Source organism: Plectrocnemia conspersa, unplaced genomic scaffold (genome assembly GCF_051122295.1).
Source record: "Plectrocnemia conspersa isolate PC_06_02 unplaced genomic scaffold, ASM5112229v1 ptg000009l, whole genome shotgun sequence".
NCBI classification, from domain to species: domain Eukaryota; kingdom Metazoa; phylum Arthropoda; class Insecta; order Trichoptera; family Polycentropodidae; genus Plectrocnemia; species Plectrocnemia conspersa.
The window spans coordinates 9,439,161-9,462,197 of NW_028277173.1; the positions used below are offsets into that span (position 1 = coordinate 9,439,161).

The window sequence follows — 23,037 nt, forward strand, 5'->3', positions numbered from 1 at the left end:
TTACAAAAATATAAATATTATGAAATACCGTATTTATTTTTTTCTTTTTGGATCAGATATTAACAATAATATCTTGACAATTCCCATCTATCCATCTCATTTAAAATTTCGCTTTGCGATAGTTAGCGACAATGGCGAAGCATACTTTTCATTATGATTGTTTTTAATAAAGGAAGTGACACACCAGCACATGAAATGAATTCAGTTATAGTCGTTCTTATTATATGTACATTTGTGGCTCTATATATGTATGTTATAAAGTAAATATCTAAAAATACATACATATAAATATTTTTTGTAACCGTAACAGTAACAGTTACTTACTATCTGATTGTGGAATTATTGCGTTATTTAATCGGACGGGAGGACATGTTTTCTTTATCATGGTAAACGTAACATTGACGGACTTTTTAGCTCGTATGCCTTTATTCTCCAAATACGGAGCAGTTCTTATATTTTTTGAGGGTTTTTTAGAGATAAGAAACTGTAACTGAGCTCTCATGAGAAGCCATAATAACTGTATCGTCAGGTAGTCATGTCTGTATTTGGCAAATCTGCTGTATATATTAGGTACAGTACTGGTCCTAGTACACTGCTCTGAAGCACTCCAGTTTTATTGGACAGACATGAAGGATTTTTATTTTGATATTTTACTATAAAATATCTATCGCTCAGATATGATTTTAAAATTATATATACATGGTGACGGAGTGACTTTTTAATTTTATATTTTACACTTTGCCATAATTGTCTCGTTTGTGATAAATCCCATATGCCATAGTTCATTAGTCTCGTTTGCCACTCAATTTATTTGTTCAATTGTGCCAAACTTTTTCTATAAACCGAATTAGTAGCTTGGGATATGCTCTCGTTTCTGTAGTACTGAATTTATTCTACGCAGCAGTAACTTCTCAAATATTTTTGATAAAATAAACAAAAGACCAATGTGCCTGTAAGATTTCATGTCTTCTGGGTTCTTTTCTGGTTTTGGAATTAGGATAACCTCTGCTATTTTACATTGCATTAAAAAATATTGAAGTCTTACTATAGAGTTAAGAATGATGGTAATTATTTTTATGCCCCTTTTCTGTAATTAAATCATACCCATGAGCTTTTTCGAGGCTTATGTAACTTTTAATTAAAGAATTAACTTCTCTCTTTTATATTTTCTTCAAATGGAAATCAAGTTGATGTGGTGCTTCCAGAAATGACTATATTTTTACTTCTTCGTTTTCTAAACAGGATGCTGGAAAAGGTTAGGAAACTTTTGTTTTGTGATCAGAGAAAGCGATAGTTTTTTCTATATTATTTCTTGCCCATTTTTTCAATTCTAATAGGTGGTATATGCATCTGTGGTTATTTTTTTATTTATTGCATTCTAGAGAGAATAACTTCAATAATAAATAAATAACTTTAATAACAGAGGCTTCAGTTGCAGTGTTTTCTTAGAGAGTCCTGTATTTATAGATTCTTAATGTCTCTTAGAATTTGTTTTAACTATTTCGTTGTTTTGTTTCCTAGTTATTTTCCACATTCCTCTTAGTTTTCTTTTCTCTACAATTTCTGGTTTATTATTTTTTATTGGTAGTATTGCCAGGCTCACCGAGAGTAGGGGGAGAGGACAAATTCCTGATGCCCGTTTTTCTTGAGGGGCCCAACTCTGCAAAAATCATAGCAAGTATATATTTATAAAAAAATCTAAGCTAAGCTACAGTTGTTTTAGATGTACCTATATACTAATTTATTTTTAGGTATAAGTTCCTTTAGCCCTTTTTATACACATTATACAAGAAATAAAAGCAGCGGAACATTGCCTTCAAAAGCACCCACTTTCTCGATAGTACTTTCACAATAAACATTATTATTCAAAGGGACAGATTGTAGTTTTTTGACGCGACTCCGTTTGTGCTAAATTTTTTTTTTTTAATTATTGCTGACTTTATTGCTTTTTAAACGTTTAAAAATATTAGAAATGAGATGAACTATTCAACTAATGTAATTAGTAGCAGTAAATTTAGGTATTTGATCTAAATTTTCAGATCGAATACCATAGGAAAAAGCAAATAAATAACGTTAAATCATCAACAGCACCAGCTGAATTATATTAATTTGATGTTTTTATAGATTGTTTTATCAGTAATTGACAATGTTTTAAGGCTAAATAAATGTTCCTAATTCCTAAAATAAAATCTAGAAAAAACAGTCTCGAATCTAACCCGAAAATATTTTTTTTAATACGTCATTTCAGTAAAATCATATCGGAATACATTTTCACCAGTAGATATATATTTTTACCAGTGAAAATATAAATTATCTGGCAGGTGCTAGTAAAATTATATGATTTTAACTTTTATATATGTAGTAATATACATATTTACATACTTACCATTATTTATTTACATCCGATGTATAAATGTTACAGTGAATGTGTATTTTTTGGTAAAGTTATATTTTTACTAATCAAGTCATAAGTATACATATATTTCTATGAGGGAAAATATTATTGAACTGATAGGCGCTAATGTGCTGCTCTAAAATATCTATGAAGCTCAATTTGACAGTTTTAAAACGTGCATTTGCTGTTTAAATCCAAATCTAACCTAATAAAAGTTCTATAACTAATTATAGTTTTGGAACTTACATTAGGTTAAGTACAAACTTTTTTTGAAGTCCCACTGGGTATGTTTAAATTAGGCTTATATTTTTTCTATATCTATAGTATTAATGCATTATTTAAAAATGTAAAATGATGAATTGATAATATTTGTATAACATATTTTATTTGAGTTGCATTTCTCATAAAAATAAATATCACTACAGTGTTTTTCTACGCCTTCAATATGCATTTACTTTACACTACTTTTATATTTATTTTAAAGATAACCCAGTTTGTTTTAATGTCAAGGATTCCATACGCATTAAACTCTCCACATGCTAGGCATATTGAGAACCACTGACACAATATGGTATATTAAAGTAGATAAGCGACGTTTTATCATTACGTATCGATTAGTACATTAGTTTGCAGCCACATTATTATATAGATTCTCTATACATATAGTATTTTTCTGCTAGTATCTATATCACACATACATTTAAGTAGTTATATCTTACCTGTTCGATATAACAGTCTGACGATAAGGAAAATATGGCGCCATATGACAAATAATAAAATTCTCGTTTGATTTACACCACACAAAAATGGGAACGTTTATCGTATGAAAACACTTAATTGACACAAAAAAAAAGTTTATTTATTCTTCTTTATTTTTATATATGAAATGTACAACATGTTGATAACACAACTATTTTTTTCATATTCACACACAATAAATAGCGTTTATGTTATTGTATTTACTTTATTTAATAACAATTTAAAGTCATATCTACATTAACATGATTTTCTATACACATAAATGGTAATTTGTTCTAAATGGAGAAATTTACACGTTTTATTAACAATTAACATTAAAATATTCAAATATACAATTTAATAAATATTTTTTTTTGTTAACGTAAGGAATAGTTTATATAATATACACATTTCTTAGGTAATATAGCGATTTTTATTTATTTTTATTCATAATATAATTTTATATACAAAATATTCAATGAACGATTAAATTAACTTATATTATTAGAGAAGATGGAATGTAATTATATATATATAGGAGAAAATATATAATTTGCGCCGTAGATTAGCAAAGTATATATATTTTTAATTAATAAATTGTTTATTTGTTTGGACTTATCTTATCTTGTAGCGATATAAAATCATGTCGTTCTAAGGAATGATTTATATTACTGATAAAATTTGTTTGTTGCGTTTTTCTTTGAATTTATTGAAAAAAATATATTTATATATTTTGTTGTGGGCAAAAATCTTTGGTTTTTTTTCTTCATAAATATAAACATAAAAGAGATTTTTTTAGAAAAATATTCGATGAAATAATTCGAATGAATCATATATATGTAATTATTGCGATTTTTTAAAATAATTTTAGATTCTATTCTACCACCATCTCGGTTGTTGTGATAGATGTCCGGGTTGACAAGGCGGTAGCAAGATAGAAGTGAAGTCTCCTGGTGCTCTAGCTCCAGCACATGGTCTTCCATCTCTGACCAAGACAGGAACCGCCACTCGTCTAGGAGAGGCTAATGATCCTTGTTCTTGCATTCCTTTTTCTTGATGAGCCCTCTTCGTCTTGTATCTGTGGTTTTGGAACCAGATTTTCACTTGCGTCGGAGTCAATCTGATTAAGCTAGCTAAGTGTTCTCTTTCAGGCGCTGATAGATAGCGCTGTTGTCTGAATCTTCTCTCCAATTCATAAGTCTGAGCTTTCGAGAACAAAACCCTGCGTTTTCTCTTCTTATGTGACTGTAATTGACCAGATAGGGACGTTTCTTCCTCATCTTCTTCTTGATCATCATCTTGAGGTTCCTCGGAGCGCCTATTGTTTCCAAGTGAAGACATAGGAGCGTCAGAAGCAGCCGGAGATGTACTATCAGGACTCGCTTGCTGGCCCAAAATACCTGAGAACAATAGAAATAGTAGCATGAAATTTATGCGAGTCTTTTATTGAATAGATTTACGGTTTTATATCATGAATGGCTGAGATTTGGCGAAGAAAAAAATTGGCGTGACATATTGCTCTATTGTGTCGGATCCATTGTTGATATTGAAACGAAATTGGGCGTAGCTAGTAGTTATATAGTTTATTTTATATATGTCTGAAGTTTGGGTCGTATTATAGATCGGTGGTATCTGCATTGAAATTTCAGCAGATGTCATATTTTATTGGCCTTAAATAGAAGGCGTTTGCATTTTTTTGTACTTTTAAAAGTCATAGGAATATTTTAATAAGCATGAAATAAATACGTAATATTAACATCATAAATATGTTTTGAAACTGTATTTTTAATGACACTTTGTTTAATATATATAGGCGGCTTAACCTTTTAAACGCCAGTGGCTTTTTAGAGAATCACCTGTTAAATGAATTTAGTATCTTTAATAATTAAAAAAATATAATTTGTAAATAATACGTAAACTTGCTTTAAAAAATTAATTTGTGAAATTTTTTTAAGAAATGACGCACCGGTGAGTCACTGGCATTTAATTGGTTAGTAATATTATTTAAAAATTCTATAAGCCAAAGGGTCCTCAATGATGTAGTATCATAAAAACATAGTCTACTTTGATTGCATAATGTAATTGATTATGTAGTGTTTTTTATATAATACATATACTGAGGATGGTTATTTTAATTAGTTTTTTTTAAAGCAATGAGAAGTTATGATTTCGCGTCGGCATATACCAAATTTATTAACAATGTAAATGACACATATTGTAAGATATGTATTCTTAAATAATGCGCATGGTTTAAAAAGATATTAAATATAATATATGTGCCATATATTATTATTCAAGTTATTTTGCGCACATTTTATCAATAATCGTTTATTTATTTATTTTTTGATTTGTATAATGGGCGTACAAGGCCCAAATCTTCAAAAGTGGCAATACTTCATACCACAATTTTATCAACAATAACAAAATTCAATCTGGAGAGGCACTCGAAATTCGACAAGTGTCTGCCCGAAAGCGAAATTTCCAGTTTCGTGTTGAACGACGACGAATCACAGTTGAACAACAACCGACCAAACATTTACACCGAACGACATAATAGGGGAGCACCCCACAAGAAGGGGAGATAAACGAAGTTTAAGTAGATGTGTATTCACGGTTTATTCGACGTGTTTCTGTTTATTGTGCGGACTCGCTGCTAACCGATACAAAGGCTCGGACTAATTTGCCTGCAGGCCTTCTCAAACTTTCAGCGCCTGAGTCTTCTCTTATTAACCAATTTCATATTCATCTACCAATTACAAATATATTTTGCACTTAATTATGTATAAAAAATAAGATTAAGACGCTAAGTAACAATAAAAATATTATATATTGTAGATTAAAAGTTGTTCTAAAACCAAACATTAATATTAAAAATAGCTTAACAAATCTTTAAGTTGTACTTTTTTTCTGAGATGGAAATTGCAAATTGTCGGAAATATGTGTAAAACCATATATTGCTAATTTAATTGTATTTTATATCTACACTATAATTCTTAAAATTGTCATTATATTTGTCTGTCTCAAAAAAGGGGATATATTATATTTTCACAGATCGTTTTGATACAATGAAATGCTTACATAAATTCAGTGCAACTTATGTTTCAAATAATATTATATAAGTAGATATTCAGATAGTTATTTAAATCACAACAGTAGAGATTCAATAACAATATTTAAAGCACACTACTATTTGTTGGTCATAAAGTATGCGGTAATTTTAAAGAGCGTTATTTAATTAACTACAAATTTTAGTTAGCCGGCTGAAATCTTAAATTCCATTAATAGGAAAAACACAAACTAACCTTCGTTGTTTATAGCTCTATTATGCTGTTGAGAAATTTAAAAGTACCAAAATTATGCAATGGAATGCGACTTGTGAAGACATGGAACACATGTACTTAATAATCGCTAATGTGTAATTGTATAATAATCTCTAATGTGATTTTTTTAATAGTGGTGGTCAGTTTTATGGCACTATGTCACGAGAGAAGCATTCAAAATATACATATATGCTGTCAAATGAAAATAATTACCAAAGAATAATAATATAAAGCTAGTATTTTACAAACATCATATTCTGTGAAAAAAAATAATTGAATAATCAAACTATAAGTGCACACCACAAATGGACAATTCGTGTTGTATTGCAAATTGCGTGAGACTTGATTATTTTATTTTTAGAATACCTTGACCAATTATTATATTTAAAAAAAATATATATTCGAGATTTCATCAATATAAAAAAGCTTTACAACCTTAGGACCTTGCAAGCTTTCAAAAGTTTCGGTTTTACGGCATCAGAAGACATCTGCTATTTGATTCTGTTTAGCTTCCATTTTATAAATAAAAATCTAATTTTAAACATTCCATTTTTATGATCGATCACAATATATTTTTGAGGAATAGATGCTTTACCGTTATATTTTTTATATTTTGTGTACACAATCCCGCACAACAGATTGGCTTGTTATTTTTTTATATTTATTCATTCAACCCCATTTTTGGCCCCCACTTTTGATTCACAAACAAACGTTGGAGAGCGCAGAGATCAACTGAAGTCTCACCCGGCATTTAATATCAAGTGTGAAAAAAATATTCACACAATTCGCCCCCCTCGTCCGGATTTAATTATTCATTTTGGATTTAGCCAATGAGTGAATGTTTCGCGCAGGGAAAACGGTCATGCGATATGGCAACACTTTCACCAATATAGGGGATGCTGTATAAATATATTTTTATTATATGATTTTAATTTTTAATAATAAATTAAGCTCGCTTTAAGCAAATCGATACTATGAACATTTAAAGCCTTTAATGAAACCTTAATTTATTTCTGAAATTGTTGAAATATTAATTATCAATAACTATTCTTTAGCAGGGGTGCGCAAACCATGGATTATCAATTTTTCAATCAATTTTCAACTATATGAATATTCGAATATTCGTAAAATATTCGTTTATACTATCTCGAATGAAATTTTTGTAATTTTAAATATAAATTTACAAACTGGCTAAGTTTTTCCCCACTCTGGAAAAAGCTGAAATGGCGTCCCTTATCAAAAAAAATATTTTCCTTCTGACGCCTTCACTGAACTGTAGTTAATAATTAATGAAAATAATTATTATTAACCACAAATAATTTATACGCAATTAATTGATTATTTTTTCTAATTCCTTAAATAAATTAATATCGGTAAAAACCGAGAAAAAATTAAGAATATATTCGAATACTCGAACAATTTTATATTCAATATTCTAATAGTTAAAAACTATGAATAATTGAGAGCCCTAATAGCAACCCCTGAGTGGGTCAAGAAAAACTGTTTGAGTTCTCATATAAATATGTATATGGCATTCAACAAGAATCGCAAAATAAAATTATTTTATCGGCATTAATGTTCAATGACGGCAGCAATGACAAACAGTAGACAGTCCCAATAGCTGCCGGATGAAGTGTCAAGAGACGCGGTACAGATCGCGTACTCTCTCAGTCTCTTAGCGACTTCCGGAAAATCAACACGTGTCTAGAAAATGATTAACGGCTTACAATTTCCAATATAGATACATGTAAGTTTTTTTTAATATTTTCCACTAAAAAAATAATTTCACCCACATGCATAAATAAATCAATTGTTTCATAAAATCTTCATTCAGACCTTTAACAAGCCAGAAGCAAATCTTACAAATAATTTCGCTTCAACTACGTTGACGATTAAAAAAAAAGGTGGGGGTTTAGAAATGAAAATATGTAGTTTACGCACCACTGATCTATAGAACCAAATATGAGCCTAAAAATAAACAACCAAGTTAAGTAAACTAAGTGTGTATACACCACGCGAGTTATAAGTATTTTATCAATCTGGATTACAATTATTTGAACGCCATATAAAATATCATTTCGATGTATTGCTTATTTATTTTTTAGAATTTACACACAAAAGTAGCACTTGATGTTAAAATATTTATATTAATAGTCCAAGAAACACACACACCATCTTGTACTCAAAACAATTTACTCTACAAAATTTACATAAGTTTTAATCCATATAATAACAGCATTTGTAAATACAATGAAACATATAAATTTAAAATGACATTACCTCACTGACATACTACTACAACTAGATACATTCTTAAATCTTAAGTAAAAATCAAGCATCTATAAAAAATTGAAAAAATTATTGCTACAGTGTTTGATCAATAATATAGATCTGAATTTCATTCTGATACATCTTTCAAAAATATATGTATCCTGACCAAAGATATTTTTCTTTCAAGACATTAATGTGTATGCATCGTGATGTTGTCACCCTCAACATTCGATCAGATATAAAATACGTAACTATCGTAGCAGAAGCTGTTGCTTTAAAGTTTTAGAAAAAGTATCGCGATTATTTATTGAAAGTTTTTATAGTGCTATCGTGAACATCCTGTATGTGTTTCACTTTTGTCGTGCCCACATTAAAATCACTTACATCCCCTTTTGATCTTTACATTCGAGGTTTTCATCTATTAGCCGGGTATTTTATTGTCATTGTTACAAATGGGGAGGCATGTGTGGGGCTCGCAGAATTTCGGCGTATCAATACGCCCTTAAACGTACGAATCAAAAGCCGCCATTTTGATTTTATATAACAATTGTTGGTATACTAACCGCAAGTTCAGCTACTTATTTATATAAAAACTAGACAACTTTTCAATTTAATTACTGAAATAGGTTCCAATCTGCGATATGCAGATAATATGGTCCATATATAATCTAGAACAAATTAGCCTCGATTCATAAAAAAATGTAGAGAAACATTCAGGGTATTTGAACTAAGGTTTGAAACAGACGATGTAGTAACGACTATGAATTAAAATGGAAAAATAATGATTTAAGTATGTTTAAATAATGTTAGTGTTATTATTTTGATGGATCATAACGATAATGATAATTTATATCTGACATTAAAAAATCGACTGATGGTGAATTCCAGATATTACATCTAGTTTAAAATCAAAATTTGTTAATGTTTAACATAAATTTAAAGAATAACGAAAATATTTAGATACATGTAAGCTATACATATTATGTAATCTGAGTACTTTTTTGTTAAATTTGTTTTGCTGCACATTTTGCTTCCAAATTCCGATACTTAAAAAATAGATTTGTTAAAAAAATTATACAAATTGCATGTTATATAAATTTATTTTTAAAAAAATACCAACTTCCGCCATTAAAAACATTTGTGAAGTGATAGGTGATTCATTAACAACCCGTAAATGTTTTAAAATTTTGAACTTCCTAGATGGAAAAAATCATAATACAATGGGAAAAAGGGGCTATCGAAATATTTTGAATCACAACCTCCAATATTTTATGTTAATGGAATTAAAATCTTACATATATGAAGGAAAATGTTATATATTTTGAAGAAAATTATATTTGAAATCATTACACATTTACAAGTGATTTTTTAATTTCATTAAAATAAAACGGCAATCATTTCGGGATTACCTAATAAATATTGCTCTTAAACATAAATTAAATATTGTCCTAAATACTCAAACAATGTGGTTTTTAAAATCAAAGAACTGCAATATTTATTAAGCTTTAATACTTGAATAAATAAATAGACGGAAGATAATATTTTTGTTAAAAATATTTAACAAGATTTCTCTTCTGCGAAAATTTTTTTTAAGCAGATCCCTTTTTTCCTAATTAAAATTTAAAAAATCCTGATTTTAACACTGATTAAGTGCTTAAAATAATTTTAGCGTTCAAGGAACTGATACCATTTTTCAGACAGAAAATATAAAAATACTGAAAGAATAATCGTAACGATCGAATTATAAAGATGGAATATAATTTACTGAACGCAATGATGAGGCAAATTTGTATTTTAAAAATGTGACATCTAATTGCTGATTCAAGTATATATAATTTGTTGAATATTTCACTATCTTATACAAACTTTTCACTTCAAAAAGAAGGTCAAAGTGTAAGATAAAAATATAATTCCTATAGTAAAAAAAATATTCTAATCTCACATATATAGAATGTTTAATGTTTTTCTTTAATTTATTTTAACATAATAGGCATTAGTCCAATTAGCCTAACAACTAAAGAAAGATTTTCTGATAAATTATTGATTATTAAATTAATGACTGATTAATAATATAGGATTTATATATAAATGACTAGGAAGAAATATAGTTAATTAAGTGCTCTATCATATTTTAACTTTCGTGGATATTTTAAAATTCGCATCTAATAGCTGGAACATAATTTATGCATGACATTTTTGGTAAGTGAGATGATAAATGTGTCAATTAATAGTTATTATTATAGTCATAAAGCACTACCGAAAGTGATTATCTGCTTAAAAGTGGATTACCCGCCACGAGTGCACTCGATTTGACGTTTTCAAAATTTGGAGTGCCTTTTATGACACGTTCAAGTATCGAGATACACAAAATAACCAGGTAGCATGTTAATTAACAAAGCGTATCGTTCTAAATCAGCTTATTTTCTGTTAGATCACGATCGGAAGATCTATCTAATCGCAAAAAATCTGCGTCGAGAGGCGACGGGAATTCGACTGATAAACGTACTGTTAAGAGCACTAGTATTAAAATTGTTTACGTTTAACCAGTAAAAAAATTAAGATAACATAAGATGTGAATCATACAATTAACATTAAATTTTAACCGAATCAATTCGTGTATTCCAAGATTATTGAATTTACGCTTGTAGTGAATAGTCTTTACCATTTTACTTTTTGTAACTAAGATAATAAAAAAGCTTGATTTATTTGTAGTGATTTAAACTGTACTATTTTTTACTGTTATATTTTATAATGTCGACTATTTTAAAGAAAAAAGTGTCAAACAGTTTCTTTAGTTGCTAATATTTTTAATATTTATTTGCGAGGATTTGTAGATTTTTTATTACAGTCGATTTTATATTTTATGGGGAAAATACCAATACAGATAAACACTCTGTGTCTTCTTAACTAACTTTGCAACAAAATTATGTGTGAAGTGTTATATAAGGTAGACGTCTACTATTTCTAGTTTTTAATGTAAGATTAATAATTACCATGATGGTCTGGAGGTAATGTCCACGACGCGTGCAAAGGTCGCTCAGATGTGTATGGTCCAAGGGGTGGCGGGGGCGGTGCTGTGTGGGGGTGAGAGGAAGGAATCGAACCCCCTTCTGGGACGCCGCCCCCAGGTCCTCTTCCGTCCGGTATGTCCAGAATGTCACATATGTGAAAACTAGAAGGTCGCTGGCCAGGTGTCTTCATATTGTCTAATAATCTGTTAATCAAACAATATAAATAATTAATTCAATGTGTAAGTTATAAGCATTGTATTACATATTATATTTATTATTAAAATAGGCTCGTTATTTAATTATGTGTCACTTTCAAAACAACCTAAATTTGATATTGACTGAACTCTATTGAAAGAATTTTTTTATTGAATCAAAAATTAGTTATGTTGGGTTAGAATTATGCTATACTGCAAAAAAATTGTATATACATACATGTATGTTATTTTCTCTTAATGAAAAACTTACAAGCATATTCCTTACTAATTTTTTTTATTTAAAATAAAAATATGCATACATTTCTTAAATTATTAGATATCATGTATTTTTATATGACGACTAACTACTTATATATGTATATTATAAATTATTTTTGAGTGTGTGAATATAGTTTATTTTAATGAAATCATTGCATTTTATTTCATACAGATAATTGTGGCATCAATTAATTTTTAATTAATCAATATATTAATTTGTCAATCATGGTTTTTTAACTCAATCATAAAAATATAAATCTTAAATACATAGAATTTATGATACTCGTCAAAATCAATTTTTTTTAAATCATTAAAAACTTCAAACTAATAAATAATTAAAAATATTATTAGTTCAATTAAACAAGTTTTAATTTAACAAAATACAATTATACTCTTAATCCCATGTACTTATATTTTTACCTCCGAATTTACCACAACAAATAGGCGTTATCTAAAAATAACTGGCAAACTTGAAGGTTATACATCACAATAAACATTCCACAACTTTTAATTTATCAAAGTCGCTCTTCCTCTTTGTCGGACCTTAATTGTGGCAAAAAAGAGGACCTTCAAAAAAATGTTTCCTTTTGAGCTTATCTGTAAAGTTCTATAAAGCCAATCGAGTGAATGAATGAAAAGGCACAATCCATAATTCATTCACGAGTGCCGATTCGCCGTAAAACACGGTGTGAATTCGACACCTGAACAGGTTGTTAAAACGAAATACGTGTGGGAAGATAATGTAATGATCCTTGACGAACAGGCGTTCGAGCACGTTCCGTCGGCGAAAATCCCGATAGACCATTGTCCTATCACGTATCGCTCATAAAAGGATACCTGTGATAGCAGGTTTCAATGAGGACTCAGGTGCTAAGCCGACTGTGGTGCTAAAACTTGTAAAAGATGGACTACAATTTTCCTCGAAAGGACTATAAACAATTTTGAATAGAAATATTTCATTGCCAAAAATTCTTCCGACACTCAATAATTTATATTTCGTTTTCACTGGCAAAACCTTTCCATTTAATTGTTAAAATCCGAATTTTCGTCTATATCCAGTACCACAATTTAAATACTAGTCTATTCTAGTGTCTCTCTATCTCTAAATCAAAGAAACAATAGATTTTACATAGACATTAAAATCGCATTCATCAAAATTGGTGATTAAGCCTAGATATATAAAGTAATAGATTTTTCATATATTTTTTATTTTTTAGATCAACCATTTCAACCTTAGTGTTTAACTTCATAATTACATGAGTGTCATATATTTTCAATAATATATTCGTTGCTTTCTTATATATTTAATATAAATTAATTCATGTATATTAAAAAAAATGGACAGTTTTGCAAATATAGTAATGATACGATGTACTTTTTATAATGGTTATAAGATATTGAACTACAAAATGATCAAAAGCAATATGCGGATGAACTGATCAATCCACAATATTGGGGGAAGATTGTTCCCACTAACACAGATTTATCGCCCGATAAGACACCCCCAAAGGAAAAGGGCAATATTTCTTTCGGTCGTTAAGGATTATCTAATTCGTGTTTATTGGCTTTGCGGAGATAAATTATGCTTGCGGATGTGACTCTATTTAAGATACACACAAAAACGATTTATATTACACATAAAAATATTATTTCAATGTACCTACTGAAACATTGTATTATATCGAGCAGGAGTGGGCAACCTTTTCGCGTAAAGGGGCCAATGAATATTGTCTTGGAACTGCTTATGTCCAGAAATCAAATCGGAAGCATCTCTTTGTCTGAAACGTGAAAATTTGATACTAAAACAACGACACGAGATCTGTTATAGAGTGCGACATGAAATATAATGCGACCGGATTTTTGTTTATAAATATAAATAATAAATATAAAAAACTCAGGTTACTCACTCCTGTTTAAATTATATAAAGAATATCGATGTTGTTTTTATATGTATATAAATCATAATGATTCATTGAAGCTATTACTAACAAAAAATTTGGAATGGTTAAAACTATTTTTATAACATATAAAATGATTGTATTATAATATAATAGTTAATATGCATTTATGTATATTATGCATATTTAAAATATTATAAAAATCTATTAAAATATAGATTATTTTGGCTCCACAAATATTGCCTAGTGACTGAAAGATTATTAATATATTGCTTTACTAGTGTCTAATAAAATGTTTCGCAAAGATTAAATTGCTCTTAAATTATCAAGTAAAAAATTTACATATTTAAATATTACTTCCTTTTTTTAAAAATGGTTTGATATACAGTACCAAAGGTAAAAAAAATATTAATCAAAACCATACTAATTAAAAAATAATGTAAATGCTAAAATTAAATAATCTTGGTAATTAAATCTACATTAACTAGTATTATTACTAATTTTGTAATTTTGTAAGCGGCGCTTCCACAGCTTGTATGAATGCATTGTCAATTATTGTGTCATAATATGAAGTATTATATACTTTTTTAAGTGTTTACACCAACGCGGGTGAACTATTAAATTATTTTAATTTTAGTGTTGACACAGGGAATAAACATATTAATAAAATAAAAACAAACCCAGGTAATGGTGCCGGCAACTGGGGGTACAAAAGTCGCGGCCACGGCGGAAGCAGGGGCGGCCAACCCAACAGAGGGGGCGCAGCGAGCCCCAAGAGCCTCTCGAGGAGCTCCTGCTCGGGCGCCCCCGCCATCCCCGGCCACCGCTCTGATCCCACACTCTTCCCAATCATTGTCCAATTAAAAATATCAACAACAACAAAAACAAACGATCAAACAATCAACACCCCCAATTTCATCACAATCCACAGTTACTCATTTTGATCACTTTTGGTGCAATTTGAAAAGTTCGCCAAACGTGCAATATTCACGAGCAGGGGTTCAACGGATAAACAGCGAGACAGGGCACAGGCCGCGGAGAACTGAGTCCCATAATCGCCCCCGAGGGCCGAGGAGACCGGGCGCCCCCACCCCCGGGGTTGTTCTCGACCAATCGGCGGATGAGGTTCGAGGGGCGGATCCGAAACGGACCAATGGTGAGTAAGACACTCACCTTTCGTATCGATTCATAATGAAAAAACTTCGCGAAAGGATCATCTCTTGTGATTCGATATCATGGAGACGTTTCAACGAGATGTACTTCTCGGTCGCGCGCTGGAATTTATTAAGGCTGTCGCGCATGAAATGTCGGTTTTTATGTTTATCGTGAACTTTTGGGTGGTTGTTTATTTATAATTGAATCAGTCTAAAAATAGTCTATAAACTGATTTAATCCACATTTTTTGATAATTTACCCTGCACAAGACTTTCACTACTAAAATAAAATTATAGATAAAACTTCTGTATAACTAATATTTTTTATATGTTGAATTTTAGTTTCACTATTTTTACTTTGTACTCAAAAATAATTTTTATTATGATTTTATAATATACTAAATTATATTATACTACTATGATACTTAGTACATTTTTTTCATAATTATATTTTAAAGAAAGTTTTACGATCTAAAATTTAATTATGAATAAAGAAGAAATTAATTTTTTTGCTCTAAAAATTATCGAGTATTTTTATATTGTAGTGATCTAATAGTATATTGTACTCACATGTATTTTTTATTGTTAATCAATTTTTATTTATTAAATTGATTTTTTAATTTCATAACCTATTCTTAACTTAAGAATAATTTTAAATATTTGTTTTTTGAACCAAATAGTCAAAAGTCAGTTTAACTGTGTCTTTATAATTTATTAAAAAATTATAATGCGTTAATTTTTAAATAAAATATATTATCATTAGACTATAAAATATAAAAATAGAAAAAAAATAGCTTTTGTAGAAGACTAATTTGCTAGATTAATGATATATTTTATATAACTAGCAAGTCAATGTTTTTTGTTACTATTGTTTTTTACATATAATAGTTACTAGAATTTTCAAATATTCAATATTAGAATATGGAATAGTAAACGGTAAAATATTCGAATATATTCGTAAAGATCAGCGGTTCTTAAATTTATGTAGAAGTCCGTAGAACAACATTTTTTGCGGACCCTACCTCAACCCTAACCATTTTAAGTCGTTCTTGACTCAATAATCTTATAGGCAATACTTTTTAATAAATATTGCTAAAAAATGTATGGCTGGTTATTTAAATTTCTGGTTTTGCGTATTTATAGAAATTAATATTTTTATTAGCATATTGAATAAAAAACATTTCTTGGTGAAATATTAATTAAAATGATTCTCATTAAAATATATTTTCTGCAAATGATTTTTACTGAATGAGATGATGTGTAGTTTTTTCCTTAGAAAGAGAACCGGAATGTCGGGTTTGACGTTGCAAAGTTTTATTCTTTGATCCTCTTCTACATTGAGTTTATTTCATATATAACCAAACCAAAAAAGCTTATTCACATAAATACGGTGTGTAGAACGAAATCAAATGTTGGAGTACTTTATTTGCAAGTGCAGAGTAATCAGATCTGAGAAGTAAGCAAAAATTTGTGAGTTCAGTTTTGCTGAAATGTAGTTTCAAAGATCTTGCCCAAATACAAAAAAATGTTAAGCATTAGTAACTTTCATGTTAAATGAATCTTTAATCGTGTTGTTACCAAAATCAGTACCAGGAACATAATTCCTAAAACTGTTTTTTAGAACCATTAGTGTTTCATGAGGGAGCTTTATCCAACAAAAAAATGTATTCATGTTTAATATTATTTTTGACCTATAAACCTATAAACTTAATAATATTATATAAAGGAACACTTTTTCTGTGTGCCTCTGTGGGATGTCTCCATGTAAAAACCAGAGCATTGTTGCTGTTTTGTTGACCACATGTGAAGAAGTCAAGTGGTCTTCGTGCAAACTGGGTGGCCTCATTCAATAAATTAGTTTTGTTAGTTTCCATAAAATAGTTCTTAATAAATTTATTTAATTATAAATATACCTTTTTAACAACGTGATGGAAATATATTTTTTTAGGAAGAAAGTCAAATAAATTCGTTATGTGTTTTGTGCTTTTATTCTATACATATATATAAAAAAATGGAAACATTATTATTAAGCTTTATATATCACTAGTTTTGATCCATATTATTATAATTATAAAAAATATTCAATAACTAATGCAATAAGTTCTACAATTGTGGTTGAGTATGTTTGATTAATTCTTTCTTTCTAAAATATAACGAAACCCCAGTAAAATACTGCAGTAACTCAAAAATTACAGACTTAGAATAATCTTATATTTAATATCAATTTAATTATAATTACAAATTAAACGCCAGAAAAATAGTTAATTTAAGCGGTGAATTTAAAAGTAGTTTCTTTATGATAAATCTGTAATTTTAATCCTAATTCATTTGCCACAATATAGATTTTACACCTGATTATAATGCTTAAACACCATGAGAAACTATTTATCTCCTAACACCAAGCGCAGATTAAAATATTTCATTTTTTCCCAGCATCGAGTGCACTCAAAATCAGAGAAGCTTAAGATTAAAGAGGTAAATCGCATCTACCTGAACCTAACCAAAACCGTTCATAAAATTAACCAAAATTCCAGAACCAATCCGATAAAATAATAATTCGTGGCTGTTATTATTATTATACGAGTACTACATTTTTTTTCTACGAGCATACGAGAAGAATGTCCTTTCGAATTTCGCAGAGTGGCTTTTGAAACTTTTCGAAGGTGTCCGTCCATTGACGGCGAGCCGCAGGTATCTTTGTGGGCACAATGGTGAGTTAATTTGTATGAAGCATTCCCATGGTGTCCTCGTGGGGCCATTGTAGTTTTAGAGTGATTTCCGGTGCCGGTGTGTCTGGCCGGACCGCGGAGATCTCTTCTCCATTGTGATGTATCTCCATACACCTTGCTCGATACGCGTCATTAAATCGGTCCATTGACGCAACACTCATGCTGAATTATTGCCCATAGCAGATCAGTAAAATTTCTTTACATTTTTTAAGCTTTTGAAGTACCCAATTGAGCCAAATAATCCAATACTTTATAATAAAAAATAATGTACAGGTTTAAGCAATTTGGAATATAAAAAGCATGTGCTTTTTTATTTTGAAACTTAGTTTATAATCTTTGAATTGCCATCTTTGCCATATCAATTTTGATCTTTATAATCATAGAATCCGTAATTAATGAACTTAGATATTAATAAACTATAAGACAATCTTTAGATCTGATTTTTTTTAATGATTCATAAATCTTTTCACTCTATTTATACATATTTTAGAACTCAATAAAATAAATCTCTAAAATATGATGGTTTTTGGTCCTCCGAAACACTATTTTCTCAATTTGCGAGTGCCTTCCTCATTATATATTTTTCGAATATCGGCCATCTTTCTGCACACAACGATGTTGTTCATTCTCACTATTGATTTTTTAATTTGTTTATCTATAAGAATTATCAGATTGTCAGTTATACACATTTCCAATAATACCTTAAGCATTTTCCTACATCTTAAAATCATTCATTATAATAAGATATGTATTGTTAATAGAGACACGATGTCGATGTATGGAAATATAAATGTATCCTACATTAAAAAGTCATAATTAAAATAACACATATTTATCAGCAAATCTGATTTAAACCACACGAGCTGAAGAAGAAGCCAACGTTTCACATCAAATCCGTACTAGCATACATCAATCAAGTTTACAACTCCACGTCTACGGCGCATAACATTTAATAAGCCCTCGACTAGTTTCTAGGTTTATTGTTATATCTAGTAGGCGATATCGTGAAATTAATGCCGCGATACTTGAAGTTGCGTATCCGAAACGGTTTCGGCCATTAACACGAACGGCAGACATATCGTTCTACGATAACGCCGCTCCAAATCGGATTTACAAGTACTAGTCTGATTTCACGATGTTAGTAGGTAGTTAGTATACTATAAACACATGCATCACACTTAAAACATAAGTTTGACGTAATAAAATTGGAAAAATCTTCTATAGATCAATGGCATACAGTCATTATTGAAGGTCGAGATTCGGATACATTTTTACGATTGATAAAGATATATTGAGTTTATTTAAAGCTCAATTTTGGTCATAAATATGCTTTTTTTAAATAGAATAAGTAAAAATGTTCAGTTTAAATTAAGATTTACAGCTCAAATCAATCAGAAACTGTCCCATATAAATTTGTATACGGAAAGTAAATAAAAAAAATGACATTTGCCTACTGCCATCTTTCCCGATTTAAACAATTATTATCTTTACCTCGAGATCACAAGTCCGTGATTGAGTATGATGTGTGATTTTGTGGTTATAGCATGCATTACCCAAACAAGGTATGCTATCAATCATTTCTGCAAGGTGTTCTCCAGTTCTGAGTCATGGCTTATGCGCCCAATCGATGTTTATTTATTGGTAATAATTGACGTGATTACGAGACGAGCAGAACACCTGGTCTGTTTACGACCCTCCAATTATACGGATGCGTTTTAAAGTTCATTGGGTTATGGATATGGTTAGTGTGTATGTTTTTTTTAGAGGCGATTGTTTCACCCTCCGTTCGCACGGTTGTGGGATAATGCATATTGGATATCTGGCAAGCTGTTTGAGTTTTATATGTTAGAGTTTATCACCTTTACACATATGATAAAAATATTATTATTTGTATTTTATTTTTTATTAACGACTATATAACTTTTTCCATATATGTTTAACAATATATTAATATGTATCTTAAATGATTGACCTTACAATTAAATAAAACAAATAAACCTAAATAAGCATTACAAAGATATGTTATAAATTCAGATAAATGTAAAATTAAAAATTAGTTTTTGTAAAATAATTTAATAAAAATAATATCCTTCACATTTAGAATATAAAATTAAATTGCCAAACGAATTATGAATTAAAAAAAATACTCTAATAAGTATAGTTGTATTATCATTCATAAATAATAAGTATAATATATGACCCAAATATGATTTATTTATATAGCTAATATTTTATCTGACAAATATATTATAATAATCTCATAAAAACGTATTATTATTTATTAAAATAATTTGTTTAACGTTAATAAACCTAAGTAAAACATCAGTCTATAAAGTCTACATACTTTCCGATTCTAGAGTAATTAATATTTTTTTATAATTTTTTCAACCGTGACATATTTAATTAAAAAAATGTAAAATTAATATATTAATTAATAAGCAATCATAATTATACATAAAAATATTTTTCATATAAAATTATAACAATAAATAAGTAGTAAAAGTATAGTTTCACATCACGCAAATCGTAAAAATAAGCCACCATCAAAATTCTTGAAAACTTTGTATTTTATTGCCCGTAAAAGATACATAATAATGAAATACTATCATTCTTATATTATATATATTTTATTTTTAATATGTATGACTAACTTTATATTTTTTAAATATAATTAATAATAATCCTATTTATAATTTATAAAAGTTGATTTTTGTCATAGCATGGTTGTGCCACAGTTGGTAGTGAGCACCCTGAATTGAAACCTAGGCTAAAGTTAAAATTATATTGCATTTTTGACTGAAAATTATTTAACCATATCACTTTGCTCCCAGCATTCTTATACATATGTTATGAAAATTTTACATTTCTAAGAATTAAATAATCATAAAAAAAATCGTCCACTGTCACTGAAGCAGCATTGTAAACTGTCTAATAATAACCCAAAGTTTTTTCGCGGACCCGTCGGAAAATATGAACTGTTAAAAAATATCAGATAAAAAGAACATGAGATAAAAAAAAAAACAGCTAAATATTGAATATATGTAAACCACTGTTTTTGCCGTTTCATTAAAGTTTAAGGTCATCGATATGCTATTTACAATTTGTCAAATAATTGTACAAATTCGGCTTTAGCAACCATTATATTCCTTAAATTTTTATATTTATCAAGTATCTGTACTGTAAGGGAACTACAATATAGTGATTTTTTATAGCGTTATTACTTTTGTTCAAAAATTTAAATTTTGTGCGTGGAGTGTCTCCAAAAAGCAGCAAGTGTTTTGTCCCATCCTCTGCCATCGCACTTGACAGGCCCCCATCAGCTATTCGGGAACTGCTCGTGCAGACAGGACAGTCACGCACGGCACTGCCAAGTACCAAGACCAACCTATGGATGAGGGGGTCGTTTGCTACCTCATCACAGGCATTTTACAATTTTTCGGCATTCTCCACCACTTTCAGATTTAAGTTTTGTGCGATTGTTGTAACTGTGACGCATGGTGCTATCTGGTAGTTGGTTACTTATTTGTATTATATACTCTTATCAGACCTGCAGAGAGGAGGGGGGAGACGGGGTAAATTTTCAGGTCCCGTTCTCTTTGCGGGGCGCAACTTTGGAAAAAAGTATAGCAAAAATATATTTATAAAAAAAGTAAGAACCGACCTCAAATAATGAATCTGAACTAGACTAACTTCCTTTAGCACATTTTTATACATATTATACAATAAATAAATGAAGCGGAACATTGCCTTCAAAAGCACCCACTTTCTAGATAGTACTTTCATAATAAGCATTATTATTCAAAGAGACAGATTGTAGTTTGTTGACGCAGCTCCGTTTGTGTTATAATTTGTTTGCAGATTATTGTTGACTTTATTGCTTTTTGAACTTTTAAAAAATATTAGATATAAGAGTAACTATTCAACGAATGTAAATTAGTGTTCGATCTGAAAATTCAGTCTTGAATCCATCCCGAAAATAGTTTTTAAAATATGTCATTTCAGTAAAATCATATCGAAATACATTTTCACCAGTAGACATAAATTTTTACCAGTGAAAACACAAATTATCTGGCAGATGCTAGTACAATTATATGATCTCAAATTTTCTATATGTAGCAATATATAAATATTTACATATTTATTATTATTTATTTACATCCAATGTGTCGTTTTTGGTAAAGTTGTATTTTCACTAGTTAGACCAAATACATTTTTACCAGTAGATATATATTTTTTACTAGTGAAAATATAATTTAACTGACAGGAACTAATATGCTGCTATAAAATATCTATGAAATTCAATTTAACAGTTTCGAAACGTCCATTTGCTATTCAAACCCAAACCTAACCTAATGAAAGTTCTAAAACTTTTTAGTTTTATAACTTTTATTAGATCAAGTCTAAAATACAAACTAAGCCAACTTATCTCTCAGGGGAAAATTAGTGGAAGAATAAGTACAGACAGACATCGCATCTCACATATTGCTCCACAGTTTGTCTACATTTCGATATTACACTATGTTTTAAAAATATGATAGTTATTCATACCGATATTACTATGGACTTATAATATAATAGGGTTGATCTAGTATTTTAAAACTAAATTTTGTTCAATAGGAGAGCGCAAAAAACAATTATCACTTCTCAGAAGACAAAAATTCACGTCAAAAGCAATAAAATCGTGTCGGCGCCGTCACAGTGGGAACGCTCGGTAACGAGCGTTCCCACTGCGACGGCGACGACATGATTTTATTGCTTTTGACGTGAATTTTTGACTTCTGAGAAGGGATAATTGTTTTTTGCGCTCTTCTATTGGTCAAAATTCGGTTTATATGGGCTTTATTTGTTTCTCACTCGTAATATTGTTATAAAAAGCTTGATAATTGAGCGTTTTCATCGCGATGACACAATTTTAGTGCTTTTGACCTGGACTGGAAATTTACTTTATGGCAACACTGAGCACCAAAGAAAACATAATATTTTTTTCAATTTTTAATGCATAATTAAATTATTTCGCATAAAATATGTCGCAACGGGGACTAATTTTT

The 23,037-nt window shown here is 29.4% G+C and overlaps 1 protein-coding gene across 2 annotated transcripts in view; it reads right to left on the reverse strand.

The window, feature by feature from the left end:
• Positions 1-3,544: 3,544 nt before the first annotated feature.
• LOC148231867 (homeobox protein Nkx-2.2-like) overlaps positions 3,545-23,037 on the reverse strand; it is a 28,493-nt gene continuing 9,000 nt past the window's right edge. The window contains exons 2-4 of one of the 2 annotated variants that reach the window (XM_088192331.1): positions 13,873-13,986; positions 11,718-11,938; positions 3,545-4,533 (exon numbers count right to left, since the gene is read on the reverse strand). In XM_088192331.1, the coding sequence (XP_088048457.1) occupies positions 4,013-4,533; positions 11,718-11,938; positions 13,873-13,986 (856 nt within the window). In that variant the 3' untranslated portion in view covers positions 3,545-4,012. The remainder of the gene's footprint in view (positions 4,534-11,717; positions 11,939-13,872; positions 13,987-23,037) is intronic. The other variant, XM_088192332.1, reaches the window with a different exon arrangement.